The following is a 16553-nucleotide window of genomic DNA, read 5'->3' as shown; positions in this document are numbered from 1 at the left end:
GCCTTGCGCTAAGCTTCAGCCCCAGCCCCTTTTTAAAATTTTGAGACAGGGTCTTGATAAATAGTGCAGGCTGGCTCCGACTTTCAATCCTCCCGCCTCAGTCTCCCAGAGTGCTAAGGTGACAGGTGGCTAAAACTCATCTTGACAAACAAGGTGTATAGAATGTCCCAGATACGCGCCTCTGTCTTATGGTCCCCGGGAACTCTGGATTTCTCAAAAGAACTCAAGCCCCTAAATCACCAAGTCTCCTGGGCCTCCGGGCCGGGGTGGTGCTGGGCTGGACATCTGTGTGCACAACTGTCTGCCCTCCAGTGGCTCCATCCAGCAGCGGGTGTCCTTCACAGATGTCCCGGGTGGCGTGAGAGAGGGGGAGCTCTGGAAGGAGAGATGTGCACCCTCTGCACAGAGGGACAGAGAAGGGTGATCTTGTCAACAGCGATCACGACCCAGTGAGGCCTCGGGGTGTGAGCTGCCACAGCTTGCCTGAGACAGGAACAATGGCAGTGCAGGAGCCACACTCTGGTGACCTCCCAGACCCAGCCACTGGGCCTGTAGACAACAAGGAGCCATCAGAGGACGTGCAGCCCCAGAGTGTTATTAAAGCTATTTTTGGAAAATAACTGGCTGAGGAATGATAACTGCCTGGAGAAGAGAGAAGTGTTGCAATCCTGGGGAGAGAGGTGAGAGGGCTTGAGCTGGGCAGTCACTATGTGGGCGGGAGGCGCCAGCTGGAGTGTCCAGGCAGAGACTGATGAGGGGTTGGGGTGATGGGGAGGGAGGGCCTGGAGATTTATAGATGGGGTGATCAGGAGAAGGGTGGCGTCATCGAGGGGAGAGGCAGGGAACGCAGAGGAAAAACAGGTTTGGGGTGGAGGTGGGGGTTGGTGAGGATTTTCTCTTGTCACAAATGCCAGCGTGAGCAGCCTGGGGTCCTGAGACATCTGGCTGCTGGCACCTAGGTTCGAGAGTTTCACAGGGCAGTGCTGTGAATCTGAGAAGCCCACAGACAGGCTCCATGGCTTCCCCAGTGAACCTGGGTGATCACGGGTCCCTCCAGGTCTCGGTGATCTCACTTGTAAAATGTAGCAGCCACACTGTGGGACTGCCCAGGGGACAACAGTGCCGCACACTGCCGGCACCGGACTGGTGCTGGGCATTGAACTCCGACTTGGCCCTGAGCAACATCTCCAGCCATTTTTGTATTTTTTTGTTTTGAGACGGGGTCTTGCTAGGTCATTCAGGCTGGGCTTCAACTTGCAATTCTTCTGCCTCAGCCTCCTAGAGTGCTGAGCTTGCAGGTGAGCTTTCTCTTACATTTATTATTATTATTCATTATTTTGCGGTGCCGGGGATTGAATGTAGGGCCTTGCACATGGTAGGCAATCGCTTTGCCACCCGCAGAAAAGTGAGCCCCAGTTTCCCCGTTCTGTCTTAAAAGTACTTCAATTTGATTCAAAAGTGACGTTTGGAAGACGGACAACTCAGTCCCTTCCTTAACTACTGAGTCCTGCACTGCGGAGCAGCTGAGTAGGAGTTTTGCGTCTGTGTCCTCCTCATCCGTGGACCTGCTGACCACCGGTTGGGTACAGGGGTCTCCCGGAAGCTTTGGGGGCACCCCGGGCCCAAAAGCTTGGTGTGGAGTCAAGCCACACGACATGCATAGGTGGGCTGCACCGAATGTCAAAAGTACAGTGTGCTGAGCTGGCCGTGGTGGCTCACACCTGTGATCCAAGCACTCTGAGAGGCTGAGGCAGGAGGATCATAAGTTCAAGCCCAGCCTGGGCAATTTACCCAGACCCTGTCTCAAAAAGAAAGAAAGAAGGAAAGAAAGAAAGGAAGGAAGAAAGAGGGATGGGGAATTAGCTCAGGGCGAAGGTCTTGAGTTCAATCGCCAGTAGCTAAAAGAAAAAAGGGAGAAAAAAAGGAAGGAAGGAAGGGAGAAAAGAAAAAAAGGATGCATCGCAGGAACTGAAGCTATGAAAGCGCAGGTCGCTTAGAAAGCGGTGATGTCATGGGGTGGAGCCTCATGCGAAGCACGTGGCATCAGGCCCCGCCCACGCCGCGGGCGGGGTGACGAGGAGCTGGGTGCTTGGCCGAGGAGGTACACAGGGGGGCGGGATGGAGGGGCCGGGCGACCTTGAGGGCGTCGCTTATGTGACCGCGAACCCCAGTGTAGATCCCCGAGCCCGGAAGACACCTTTTGGGGAATTTTTTTTGTGGTCCCCCCACCCAAAGGGGGGGCTGTTTCAGGACTAAAAGTACGAAGAGGGTGTTTCTTCTCTCCGTAGACCCCTCTTCTCATTGGGGATTGAACCTAGGACCTTCTCATGGAGCTACATCCCCTGCCCTTTTTCATTTTTTAAATTTTGAGACAAGCTCTGGCCATATTGTCCAGGTAGCGTTTGAACTTGTGATTCTCCTGCCTCAGCCTCCCAGAGTGCTAGGCTCATAGGGCGTGCATAAAAATATATAAACATTGTTCGATGGAAAGAACTAGAGGACTTAGGACGCTGTTGGTATTTACCTGAGGGTGACCACAGCCACGGCTCCATCAGTCACCAGCTCATTTCCTTCCAAAGGGTTTGCACATCAGGAACATCTGGGGGAAGGGCAGGAAGCTTACAGCCTGGCAGGCTTCATCCAGGGGAGGCTTTTTCATTTTAGGTCGTGTTGGACCAAATCACGGAATGTAATCAATGAGGACACGGTGAGAAAAGGTCATTGCATTTAACTGGTATTCGACTTCAAAATTCCTCCGGGAGCCTGCAGTCACCCAGTCCAACCCAAATAGCCATAAAACCTGGACTGATTGTTTAAAAGGGCAAAATGCCAAGTGAGCTGAAATAGCAGGTTCTTAATTTATGAAGTCAACAAAACCGTCTTTGTGCGCTCTTCCCGGAGCGCCGTACTCCCCAAAGTGGCTCTATGCTTAAGCGTTGCTTCACGGGCAGGGAGCAGGCCAGGGCGTGCGGGTGCGGGTGGGGTGCTGGGAGCCCCTCAGAGGGACGTTGGGTGAGACCGAGCCCTGTGTGCATTTGCTCAGCTTTCAAAAACACTGGGGCATTTCATTCAAAAGTTGCGAACTGCTTAGTCAAGATAAAAATCCACACTATTAACTACCTGCAGCGCGTAATTCACAGGACTTTTCTACCAGCGACATTTTGATATATACATGTGCATATATATTTACATATACATATAAATATACACATACTTTTTGGTGTTTTCAGACAGGGTCTCACTATGTAGTTCAGTGAACTCACTATGTAGCCCAGGCTGGCTGCGCATTTGCAGCCATCCTCCTGCCTCAGCCTCTGCTCCTTCTCTCCTGTAAGCAGCGTGTCTTTCTGTGTAAATGCTGGGTAGAATTAAAACTGCTCTTTCTTTCTAGGAGGCTCTGTGGAGGGACAGGTAACAAAGCCAGCAGGCACCTTACAGGTGTCGTGCTGCCAGGAGCCAGGTCCTGTGCTCCCCTCCTCTATTCTGGCTTTAGAAGCGGCTGTATCTGGCCATGGTGGCACACGCTTAGAATCCCAGTCTCTGGGAAGCTGACGTAGGAGGATCCCCACTTATATCATGAGACCTGTCTCAAAAAACCAAAGCCAACACCAAAACACAATGAAAGCAGCTGGGCATGGCGCTGCATGCCTGTGATTCCAGCACTCAGGAGGCTGAGGCAGGAGGATTGCCACAAATTGAAGGCCAATCTGAACTACATAGCAAGACCCTGTCTCAAAAAATCCAAACCCAAATAAGTACAACAAATACAAATTTCTGGATTTATATAATTTATTGTTTTAACTTTTTCAAAGAACATGTATCACTTAAAAAACAAGTGCAAAGTTCACCTTACAATGTACATTTTTACACAAGCATGTTCCATCTATGTGTGTAACGAAATTGTGTTTTCCACAAGTCCACATTATTGTCACTTGCAAAATATTTTTCCAACAAAGTTTCTATTTCCTTTTTTCACTATCTTCTCCCTTTCCTGCATCTCAAGTTCTTCTTGGTTTCACTGTATTTCTTTTTAAAAAGCTTCTTTTCAATTAAGCTCACTTCGGCGTGGAGGAGGCTGGCCTTTATTCTCAGCAGGAAGGAGAAGAGGGTTAGGAGAAACTGGTAGCTCAGAGAAAAATTGGACGCTTCGTAAGTGGTCACGTGTTTGCAGTAGCTGGAAGAGGAAGGCAAGGGAGCAAGTTATCATCCAGTGGTAATTCAGAGATGTGTTGGGTATGGCATGGTGGTGCACATCTGTAATCGCAGCACTCGGGAGGCTGAGGCAAGAGGATCACTGCGAGTTCGAGGCCAGCCTGGGCTAGATAGCGAGACCCTGTCTCATACCCAACACCACCACACATCACAACAAAAGACCTCTACCATATCTCTGAACTCTGACGCGTCACCTACCTCCTGCAGAACTTCTGAGTACTCAGCCAGTATAAGGAGTTCTTGGTCACCAGCGCCTGACCTTTCTCTAGCAGGACGCCCCGGAGGCTGTGGCTGTGGAAGCAGGGCCGGTCAGGGTCATCTTCGGCCCAGCTCAGCTGGAAGTTTGAAGGGCTTTTTTTCTTGACAGTCAGCGTTGAATCGGCCAAAGCGCTAAACTGTTTCTGGAGATTCACCACCACTTCTGGAAATGAAGGAAAAAGACATAAAGCAAAAAAGTAGTACTGTGCTACATCAAAGCCAGCCTGGAGTGTCCCTGGTAGCAGTGTAGATATATTGGTTTCTTCATTTTGATAAAAGATTTCATAGTAGTGGATGAGGGTAGCATTAGGCAAGATAGAAACCAGATAAGGGACAAAGAACCACGCATTTAAAAATGATTAAAATGGTAAATTTTATGTATACTTTATCAAAATTTACAAAGAGCTGGACTGGTATGCCTGTCATCCTAGCACTCGGGGAGGCTGAGGCAGGAGGATCGCAAGTTCAAGGTTACCTTGGGCAACTTCACAAGACCTTGTGTCAAAATAAAATAATTTCTTAAAAAAGGGTTAGGGATGAGGCTCATAGTGAAGGCTCTGGGCTCAACTCCTAGTATTGACCAAAAAAATGCAATCTAGGAGCAAGTCTCTCAACAGTTTGCGTGGTCCACGGAGTGTGGCATTTTAGGATTTGGTGGGAACTTCAGCGCAGCTGTGAGCGATGGCAATCTCTGATCTGACAGATGCTATGAGCTTCTTTGGGAACGTGCACTCTGGAACATTTCCAGAAATACAGAGCTGCCTTGGGCCCTTGCGCTTCAGGTCGATCTGTGTAGCTCTTGTTTGTTTTGTTTTTGGTTTTTCTCCGGTACCGGGAACCGAACTCACGACCTTGCGCTTGCCAGGCAGGCGCTTTGCCGCTGAGCTAAATCCCCAGCCCCAATCTCAATCTGTGTAGCTCTTGGACAGCATCCCTGCCACCTGCTTACCGGAAGCCCCGACTCACCCCTTCTCTTGTACGCCACGGGCTTGTCGATGTGGGAGTGGTAGAGTGGCTTTTCGCTCTTCCACATGAACCTGTGAAAGCAGAGGGACAGCTAGGGCAGGAGCAACAGGACCGACACACTCAGCACTGTGCCCAGAGGCTGTGCCCAGTCCCGGCACAGTGGACAGCGCTGGCTGGGTGTGGACTGCACAGGCCAGGGGCTCCAGCCAGGGGGCCAGGTAGGAACAGGCGAGGGCCGGTGTGCTACTGATTATACAAAACTGAGTAGAAAGGGCAGCCGGGCGCGGTGCACACGCATTATCCCAGCATTCAGGAGGCTGAGGCAGGAGGAGCGCTGTGAGTTCCAGCCCGTCTCAGTGGACCTGGCTTCCCTCCTCAGAGCTCACCTGCTGCCTCTGCTCAAAGTGAAGCCACCTGAGAAACAACTGTCCCTCCCTGCCTCTGCCCTTCGCTGAGGGCTAAAGTCCTGGCACTTCTGGCCAGGTTCATACACAGAAGGAGACAGTGAGCGCCGGTCTCCAGCCTCGATGCCTGGAAATCTGTTGAGTGGGATGCAGCTGGCTGGGGACGCTCACCAGCAAAGAAGGGGCCGCTGCACTGACCTGGCCCACAGGGTCCCCTCCAGGGGGAGACTAACAGTGGCTGGAATCCTGTGGGTCGCTGGCAAGCACCCCTCCACTCAGGCCCGAGAGGGATGTACACTACCGCAGTGTCCTGGTCTAGCGGCCACTGTAAACTGCCACACCGACACTGTGTTCTGCAATTGAGACAATGGTGTTCTTTTTTTGGAGGAGGATTTTTTTGAGATAGGGTCTTGGTGTGTTGTTCAGGCTGGCCCTGAACTCACTATGTGGCCCAGGTTGGCCTCAATCTTACAGAGCGCATCCTGCCTCAGCCTCCCAAGTGCAGTCACCATGCCTGGCCACAGAGTTGACCTGTAACCAACCTCATTTTCACTCCTTCAGAGCTCCGTGAAGTGGAGGGCTCAGAGAGTGCAGTCACAGCTAATGCTACTTTCTGGGTCCCGGGCTCCCTTTTGATTCTCAGAGACACTGTGGCAACAGCAAAGAGTGCTCAGTTGGAGGACTTGGCCCTAACACTTCCTGGTGAAAGCTGAGTGACAAGCAGAGGTCCGCAGAGGCAGGCTGGTCTCCTCCGGACCACAAAGTGGGCAGCAAGTGGCAGTTTACAGGGACTCCCTTCAGTGTGTGGTGACAAACAAGGGGACAAAGAAATAACCAGATGAATTCAGCATCTCTAACTTGTCCTCCTGCTGCTGCGGAACTATGTGAGGAAACATTAAAATAACATAGGCCTGGGCATGGTGGCATACAGCTGTAATCCCAGCACTTGGGAGGCTGAGGCAGGAGGATCGCTGCGAGTTCGAGACCAGCCTGGGCTACAAAGTGAGCTCAAGGCCAGCCTGAACTGCATAGCAAGACTCTCCCTCAAAAAAAAAAAAAAAAAAAAAAAAAAAAATCAAAATAACGCAGAACCCTATACAGCTATTAGACGAAAGGAGCCTCTCTGTGGATTTTCTGGAAAAGCTAATAGACAACAGGAGAGCAGAAATGTGAGTATTTTCATTTATCTGCAGTATTCTACAATGAGTAATTTCTCATCGCTCCTTTTTAACACTTGGAAAGAAAATATACACAACAGCAGACATTTAAAACTCTTACAACTGTAAATGGTCACTATAATCAATTTAGAATTAGGATTTTTCTCAAGGATTTAGAGAATAATTAAGTCAGTATAATCATGATTATGAGAGACAGAGAGAGGGAGAGAGAAGGCGGAAGGGAGGAGGAGAGAAAGGATGTTCCCCCCCTTTCCTTCTCTTGAGACAAGGTCTCACTATGCACGTCAGGCTGGTCTCAAACTCACAGCAATCCTCCTGTCTCAGCCTCCAGAGTTCTGGCAGTCCATCTGGTCTCCACACCTTTGACCTTGGGCACCCACAACTGTTTCTGCCCCTACATGTTCACCTCTTCTGGCTGGAATAAAGTAGAACTATGTGAGCCGGGCATGGGAGCGCGTGCCTGTAATCCAAGCACTCAGGAGGCTGGGGCAGGAGGATCATTGCGAGTTCCAGACCAGCCTGGGCTACAAACTGAACTCAAGGCCAGACTGAACTGCATAGTGGGACCCCGTCTCAAAAAGACCAAAAAAAAAAAAAACCAACCAAAAAAAAGTGGAACTATGCAGCATTTTGCCCTTTGAGGCTTGCCAGCGTGCAGGTGAGATGTGTCCACGCTGTGGCTCTCTCGTGGCCCAGGGCACTGCACCGCACAGCTGTTGCGCAACTGGTTCCTCACTCTCTGCTGCACGACGCCTGGGCCACTGCCAGCACCGGGCAGTTGAGAACGAGGCTGCTCTCAGCGCCTCGCACGGATCCTTGCATGGACACGAGCTCCCCACACTTGGGTACGAGGCAAGGAGTGAGTGGCCCAGGGTGTGGCCCTACGTGTGTGCGTAACTTTGGGAGACACTCCATGCTTCCCACACTGCTGCACTGCTCTGCCACCAGGTGTGGAATGGTCAGGTTTTGGGTGTTTTTAGCTATTCTGAGATAGTATTTCACTGTGGGTTTTTTCCTCTTGCGACAGTCTCACTAGGTAATTCAGGCTGGCCTGGACTTGCAGTGTGTCACTCTACGGAAAAAGCTTGTCTAGCATGTGCAGCACCCTGGGTTCTAGACCCGATACCTACAGATAAAAGTTAGCGAGAGGGTGAATGTTTCTGAGACTAAATGTCACAATGCTGATGGAACTGCCGCTTCCAAATGACACAGAAATAAAGCAGGTGAATCTAAAATGAGAAGACAGCTGGGTGTGGTGCTGCAGGCCTGTCATCCCAGGACTCTGGGAGGCCGAGGCAGGAAGGTCACAAGTCCAAGCCCAGCCTGAGTAACTCAGCAAGACCCTGTCTCAAAGTAAACAACAAAAAGGGCTGGGGGTGCAGCTGAGGGATGGGTGCCTGGGGTCCCCAGTACCCCTGAAGAGACAACGTACTTGGCTCGTGCTTCCTCCCATTCCTGTTTCTTCTCTTCGAGAGCTTTCCTCATGACGAGGTACCACTTTCTGAAACTGAACCACGGCTTCTCTGGAAGAAACGGGAGCGAGGCTGTTAGGGAAACGAACCGCCTGACAGTAACACAGCACTCTCCTGGGCCTTCGCTCGTGGACAGGCCAGAACCTGACAGCTCCTCAAACCATCTGAGCTCTTGCCCATGTCTCCCTCTTCCTGCCTGTCTCTCCTCGATTCCACTCCTGGAGAACAGGGACATATTCTGTTCCTTTCCCCAAACCCGCCACCCACCACAGGGGCCTGGCACCTGCCGGGGCGCCCACATGCCTGCCAACGCGTGCACTGAGGGACACTCTGCTGATAACAGAGCGAACCTCAGCTCTGACCGCTGAATCTAGACTTCCAGCTCCCAGCTCCCAGCTCCCAGCCCATCCTTCCTGGTCTTATACCACAGCTGTTAGAGATCAGTAAGAAAGCAGATGGTGCTGGGCAGTTCGTGTTCCAGACGGGGCAGTTAGTGACGAGAGCTGAAGGAAGCAGGGTATGAAAGGGGATTATTCTCCAGTGAAGACGGTCGCTCCGATGCCCAGCTAAAAATCTCCACCTCCTCAGCATACTCTCCACTGACCCCAACCCGGCCTGGGAGCCCACTCGCCAGGGAAAAGCGGAAATGCCCAAGGTCAAAGGACGAGACGTGCATGGAGAGGACTGTGTACGACCTCGCTCAGCCCTGACCTCCCCTCCAGGCAGCCAGGAAGGGGACAGAGACATTGTAGGGGGGAAGAGTGGGGACAACAGGCCCCGCCCTCCAGGGGCACAGAATCCCGAGGCCTAAAGGGAGGTCGAGCTGTCCCTCCACCACACGTCTACGTGGCCTGTGAGCGCCGTTAGCACCACAGGGGCCTGGCTGGGCCAGGGCACACGCTTTCACTCTGCACGGGCGCCACAGGGCAGCACTCAGTGGGCAGGGTTCATCCAGCACAGATTCTGCAAGAGCAGTGAAAGGGTCGCTCCTTGAGCTCCTAAAAGCTTCAGGCATAAAAACCTAATGATAACAGAAGGAAAGTCGGTCTGAGTTTATTTGAGCTGGGTGTGGTGGCGCAAGCCTGTAATCCCAGCACTCAGGAGGCTGAGGCAGGAGGATCGTTGGGAGTTCGAGGTCACCTGGGCTACACAGTGAGCTCAAGGCCAGCCTGAACTGCATAGCGAGACCCTGTCTAAAAAACAACAACAAAAAGAATTCATATATTCACCAAACTTCAAGTTGCTCTTAGCCTCGTTACTCTGTTGGATGCTAAATACAAATTTTTTAAAAAAGTGAGATGTGACTCTTCCCTCTAGAGGTTCCCAATCTATCACTTCTGAAGTACTTGTTATATGCCAGGTATTGTTTTTCTGTTGTTTTGGTTTTTTTTTGAGTCAGGGTCTCGATATGTAGTTCGGGCCAGCCTTGAACTCACTGTGTAGCCCGGGCTGGCCTCAAACGCGTAGCGACTGAGTAAGAAGGAAAGGCAGAGGGACCAGCGCGAGCCTAGGCGGCCCACCTTGTAAGCAGGAGGCTATGGGCAAAGATAGCCCTGGGGCAGATGTGGCAGGTGTATCATTCCAGTTCCCACCCTGCATTTACTGCATCTTCACACCCATCATTTACAATCCCTTTGAATCTGACAAAAAATTAAGTACCTGTTTTGTTCTTTTCGTTATTGACTTCAGCGAGATCAGACAAAGACCTAGGGATAACAAGCAGCAAGGTAATTTATTTAGAAACCACATGTGACAGTTACAGGTTTTTTTCTTGAGACGGGGTCTTGCTATGTAGTCCAGGCTGGCCTTGAACTTGTGGTGATGCTCCTGCCTCATTCTCCTGAGTGCAGGGATCACAGATGTGTGCCACCACACCCAGCTGATAGTTACATTCTCAATTCTTTTGAGAGGAAAGTATGAAACAGTATTTGAAACTGATATCGAATCTTCTTGGAAAAATAATCATTGAAGCTGGGAGGAAGACACTATGCTGGGTGTGTGCCACGCACCTGTCATCCTAGCACTCGGGAGGCTGATGCAAGAGGATCGCTGTGAGTTCGAGGTCACCCTGGCTACACAGTGAGTTCAAGGCCGGCCTGAACTGCATCGTGAAACCCAAAACGAAGAAACAAAAAACAAACACACACTCAGAACAGCAGGATGAAGTGTTACTTGTGATAAAATGGAAATACTCTCACCATTCCAAGTTGTCATCCAATAGGAAGAGCAGTTTCAAGACCACCACAATGAGAGCAACAGCCTGCACGTCATATTTCACAGTTTTTGCAGCTTTAGCTATCGGGTCAAACGTCAGGGAATCCACCTCTCCCATCCCAGTCATCTCTGTCACTTGGTGGATTAACCCGTGCATTTCATCTGTTGAAGAATGAAACAGTCAAATATGAATTAAATTCTCTGGCAGGGCGTGGTGCCTCATGCCTGTAATCCCAGCACTTGGGAGGTTGAGGCAGGAGGACCATTGCGAGTTCGAGGCCAGCCTGGACTACAAAGTAAGCCCAAGGCTAGCCTGAACCGCACAGTGAGATCCTGTCTCAAAAAGACCAAAAAAAATTCTTTGGCAAACTAGACCACAGTGGTGTGTGTACCCACAAGACAGGAGGCCACAGCAAAGGCATACACCTGAAACCCTAGCTACCCAAAAGGCTGAGGCAGGACAATCACAAGTTCAAGGCTAGCCTGGGTAACCTAGTGAGACTGTCTTAAAATTTAAAGTGGGGAGCAGGAGAAGTAGCTCTGCGCTCGGGTACAAACCTTAGTTCTGGGGGAAGAAAGACCTGATGCCCTGCTAGGACCTGTAGAACCTGCTCGAACCAGCTCGAACCTCAAGGTGCTGTCTGCAGGGAGAACTGTCAAGCCTGAGTCTCAGCACGGCCCCCATCCCTAGGCCTCCGCAGAGCATACTGTGGCCCCTGGCTCAAGACAGCCACTTCAATATTTCAGCGTATTACTTTTGTTGTTGTTGTTGTTCAGCGTATTCACTTCTAATTGCATGTAGCTATAGCCATGTTACTTTGTAACTTTCTTTTCATAATATGAACATTTTCGGTCCTTTCAATAGCTCTTCATAAACATTAAGAGCTATACAGCGTAGCTGGGCACGGTGGCTCACACCCATCATCCCAGGACTGTGGGAGGCTGAGGCAGCAGGATTGCAAATTTGAAGCCATCTCGGGCAAACCAGCGAGCCCTTGACTAAAAATAAAAAAATTAACCAGGCGTGGTGGCACATGCCTGCGATCTTAGTGCTCAGGAGGTTGCGGCCCTTACGTCTGAGGGCAGCTTGGGCTACATAAGCAAGTTCAAGGCCAGCCTGGACTACACAGCAAGACCCTGTCTCAATCAATCAATCAATCAATCAATCAAAAGAAATAACAGGGCTGGGGATGTGGCTCACTGTGAGGCCCTGGGTTCAATCCCCAGTACCACACATACACACAAATAAAAAACAATGCAAAACAGCAGTTCTGATCTATTATCACATGAAAATGCAGAAAAAGATCTTCCAAATTCTGGAATCTTCATCAAATAGTGGCTTCTGAAATCTCAACAAGGGATATGTATTTCTTAGCTTTATAAATGACACATTTAAAAAGTTTAAATTATTTCTGTTCCCGTTTGCAAAAATATTTTATTTATATTTGTATATACATTGCTACATTTTCCATTTACTTGCATAGTTCATGTGTAATCCTGTATACTGCTTTTTGACAGCTGCATTCCTACTTAAAATACATTCTGGGGCAGCATGGCAGCGCAGGCCTGTAGTCCCAGCTACGCCGGAGGCTCAAGTGGGAGGATCACTTGAGCCCAAGAGTTCAAGACCAGCCTGTGTAACACCCCCTTATCTCACAAAACGATGACAAAGAAAAATACATTAAAAATCACATTTTTGATGCAGCTTCAGCCGCAATGTGGTCACAGCACGTTTGCATTTCCCCTTGAGAATAAAAGTCTGCCCCTCTCACATTTCCAGTCTAGCAGGAGACTCAGGGCAGGCGCCAGCAGGGTGACTGTCCTGCCGCTGGGGACGGGTCGGGTAGAGCAAGGCTCTCTCACAGCCTGGGCTGCTGACTTCCAGCGCGCACAGGAGAGGAGCAGGCGTTGATCTCCCTTTCTTTCAGGGACTGGAACCAGCGGATGTCGTCAAGGGACAAAAATGTTGGAGTCACTTCTGGGACTCACTGAAGTCAGAATTGGTTACGCAGTTGCAATAATACTTCATGCAATGCTACTTTGTACAAAGCCGGTCATTAGTAACACCCTGAGCGCTGCTACTCCACACACCCAGCAAACCTGCTGTAAAAATCACAGCTTCTCTCAAGCAGAAATCTCCTGTGTCAAAGCAGACCTTCTGAGCAGTGTCCTTGGAAGCATTTTATTTTTCACTGTTTTAATAGGTTATACAGATGAATGGGTTTTGTTTTGGCAGATTGCTTAAGCACTGCAGGGAAGGGTTGTTTGAGACAGGGTCTCCCTACGTATCACAGGCTGGCCTTGAATGCATGGCAATCCTCCTGCCTCAGCCTAGTGGGTGCTAGGATGGCAGGTGTGGGCATTTTCAATGGCCTCAATGTTGAAAGGCCTGAATCCTTTTCAGAAAGGATTTTGAAATAAAGCCTCACGCTGCTATGCGGCATGTCTAGGGACGCCAGTTGTTTGTGACAGGGAAAAGCTTCTGTACTTGCTCATCACAGCTCCCCTAAGGGCAGCTCCCTCACTGAGTGGCCCGCACACTCACCAGGGAGGTTGGCTTCCATCAGGTATTTCACGCACAGGATATTGGGGTGAAGGAAGCAGTCTTTGGTGATGTCCGGAAAACGGGGCAAATCCAAAAATGTGGCGATTTCTATCATGTGTTTATAGATCTCCTCATAGTCAGGCCAAGACTGAAATCAAGAGAGGTTAGTGGAGTAGTCCTGATTATAACATTATATGTCTTTAGTTTTCTAACTTAGCAATTTTGTGTGTGTGTGTGTGTGTGTGTGAGACAAGATCTCACTTTGTAGCCTAGGTCAGCCTTGAACTAGGAGTAATCCTCCTGCCTCAGTCTCCTGAGTGCTGGGATTACCACCTGAGGCATGTACCACCATGCCTGGCTTAATTTACTAATTTTAAAAAGCAATAATACTAAATAAAAAAGCCACCAAAACTGTTTGTCTATGAAAATTCTTGTTGGCTCTACCCATGGTGTATAGAATGAAAGTGTCACTCTTCTTCTAAAAGGTGGATGAAGGAGCCAGCTGAGACCTGGAGTCGCAATGTGGTCTGAATAGCTCAAACACTCACCGCTCCCTTGCCCCTCCCTCCTGCGCCTCTGTAATCTTCAAATACACGCTCGTAAGAGCAGCCCTCTGGGACGTAATACGCACGTGCTTCTACGCAAGGTAAGACCACGATCTACATCTGGTAGTTGAAAATCAACACTCAACTTCATATAAAGTTCCTTCATAGACAATTCTCTTATAAAGTTCAGAAAAATCTGGGTTTTTTCTGAGTAAATATTAATAAATTCTGCCCTGTATTTTAAGGCTGCCCTTGCTGTTTTTTGCTTGTGTGATTGCTATTTCTGCAACTGATGAACACTTCTAATGTCAACACTGTGTGTACTTTTTTGCTCCTTTATTTATCCATTCGTGTGAAGTATTAGGCGCACAGCCTGTTCTACACAAGGTACTTTAGGAAACAGACTAAAATGAATGAAACAGATCCCTCAAGGAGTTTACAATCTAGGGGGCGGGAAGTGTGCAAAACCAGCTGGTGTACAATACAGAAAGCTGTCAGGCGTGATGAGTAGGATAAACAGATGGTTCACAGGATCTTAGGAGAGCTGTTACAGGAGGGCCTCTTAGCACTGGTCCTGGCTACAGCGCTCTGTGAATCTGTTGGTAGGACCTGCACGTGCTCAGTGGGCGACATCCTACCACTAAGCAACTCTACTTTCAGCTCCACACCCCAACAAGAGCCTGCACACACCCTGGAAAGCCAGGTTCTACAAAGTCCCTGTAGCATTGCTTGAAAGAGCCCCTAGCAGGAAGCTCCCCAAATGTGCAGCAAGGACAGGATATACGTGTTGACGCACAAGGTGTGACTGCAAAATACAGTGAGTGGTTTTTTTTTTTTTTGGTACCAGGAATCGAACTCAGGACCTTGCACTTACCAAGCAGGCACTGCGACACTGAGCTACATCCCCAGCCCAGTGAGTGTTTAAATAAAAAATGTATTACAGTAAGCCACACTGCCACGAATCCCCCTCAAACTCCTCCTCCTTGGTTCCAACACTCTCATCCCATCATCCCTGCCACTTTCTGCAGCAGCTCTGGAGTCCTCTTTCCTGTGCTATTCTGCCTGCACTGATGTCCTCAATGGACTCAAAAGTTTCCCTCTCATGGTCATTTTGACTCTGGGGAAGAGCTGGAACGTGCATGGTGCCAGATCCAGTGACTAAGGTGGATGAAGACACGCTGTTGTGTTTTTATGAGCTGCCTTTCCATTGGACGGCACCGGGTAGTACCATTCACTGTAGGTTCGCCCTCACCTGGTAGAGACCCTCAGGAAAGAGGACTCCAGAGCTGCTGCAGGAAGTGGCAGGGAGGATGGATGAGTGTGTCTGAAGTCAGTGGGAGGAGTCTGAAGGGGATTCATGACAGTGTTTTTCATTGTAACACATCTTTTTAAAGAAACGTAAACATTCACAATACTTTGGATCACTGCACAGTCTCACCAGTCAGCAATGAAATTAATGCTCTACATGCAACAATGTGAACAGTGTGAATTATAGTGCTCAAAGCCAGATATAAAAAGAGAACAGTTCCATCTGGATGAAGTAGGAAGCAGTCTGGCCCCGCACATGTCCTGTCAGAAGTCAAGACTGGGCCACCCTGTGGTGAGGCAGCTAAGCCACAGGCAGGGCACGGTATTTCTGGGCCCAGAAACTTCCCCACACTGCATACCTTATGATATGGAGATTTTCCCACATGTCTATTTTACCTCAATAAAAAGCCTATAATCCCAGCAGTCTGGGAGGCTGAGGCAGGAGGATCACTAGGTTGAACTCAGCCTAGGTAATTTAGCAACTCAGTGAGACACTGTCTCAATGTGAAAACTTTTTAAGCAGGTGGGGCTTGCTGGGGATGTAGCTCAGTGCAAAGACCCTGGGTTTGAGCCCCAGTACCAACCGCCCTCCAAAAAAAGTAAAAGTTAAAAGGGAGAGGGATGAGGTAAGAAAGGAAAGACAAGTTTCATCTGTTAAGTATGAAAGAGCTGCTTTAATGTCACCTCTAGAAAAGAAATAATCTAATTGGGAAATAGAGAGTTGCAAAGACCTTAGGAAACAGACAATGTGTTATAGTCAGGGTTTACAAGAGAAAAGATTTAATACAGGACACATAATTTATAGGATTATTTTATAACATTCACCCCAAAAGTCGAATGCTGAGGAGTGCAAGCAATCTGTCTACACACTAGAGAACCAAAGAATCCAGCTGAGGGCCTGGATCCCACAGCAATGTCCTGCACCAGTCCAGCTGAAGACCGAGAACCCATGGCAGTGTCTCATCCAAGTTTGTTTTAAGGATCTGCGCTGGGAAGGCCCAAAGGTCAGTGGTGGAAGCTAGAAAGTCTGCACTGGTGGGGTGAAGGATATGCGCCAGCAGGCTGAGGGATCTGCACTGAAGCCAGGAAGCGACGCTCAGAGTAAGGACCAGAGCTTCCTGGAAAAGAACCAGAGCCATCCTCAGTGACAGTGAGGACCTGAGCTCCTCTGATGATAACAGCCAAGTTCATGTTAGGAAAGCCAGTGTGACAGGCTTCCCCAGGAGAATCACCAGCACCTCTTCCCCTCCAGTTCTCCTTTTATGCTGTTGGGAACAACCCTCAGGTGGGCCTTCCACACCCAGCACCACGCCGACTCAGTTCAGCTGGGTGTTCCAAGTTGACCACCAGCTGTTGATGCACTGCACAAAGTAACCCTACAAAACCCCTGGCGGGAGGACATCTGGTTCTTCTTAAAAATCTCCCTGATGAGAACCCAACTCTCTCCCAAG

General features: G+C 49.6%; 1 protein-coding gene across 1 annotated transcript in view; it reads right to left on the bottom strand.

Annotated features, from left to right (window-relative positions):
- Positions 1-3775: 3775 nt before the first annotated feature.
- The window catches only part of Taf1b (TATA box binding protein (TBP)-associated factor, RNA polymerase I, B, 63kDa), a 35433-nt gene continuing 22655 nt past the window's right edge, over positions 3776-16553 (bottom strand). The window contains exons 9-15 of the mRNA XM_005404399.2: positions 13250-13397; positions 10689-10866; positions 10150-10196; positions 8451-8541; positions 5437-5507; positions 4411-4633; positions 3776-4174 (exon numbers count right to left, since the gene is read on the bottom strand). Coding sequence (XP_005404456.1) covers positions 3976-4174; positions 4411-4633; positions 5437-5507; positions 8451-8541; positions 10150-10196; positions 10689-10866; positions 13250-13397 — 957 coding nt within the window. The 3' untranslated portion in view covers positions 3776-3975. The remainder of the gene's footprint in view (positions 4175-4410; positions 4634-5436; positions 5508-8450; positions 8542-10149; positions 10197-10688; positions 10867-13249; positions 13398-16553) is intronic.

This window comes from Chinchilla lanigera, unplaced genomic scaffold (genome assembly GCF_000276665.1).
Source record: "Chinchilla lanigera isolate Chin_1 unplaced genomic scaffold, ChiLan1.0 scaffold00086, whole genome shotgun sequence".
Taxonomy (NCBI): domain Eukaryota; kingdom Metazoa; phylum Chordata; class Mammalia; order Rodentia; family Chinchillidae; genus Chinchilla; species Chinchilla lanigera.
This window is presented reverse-complemented; position numbering and strand designations above follow the sequence as displayed.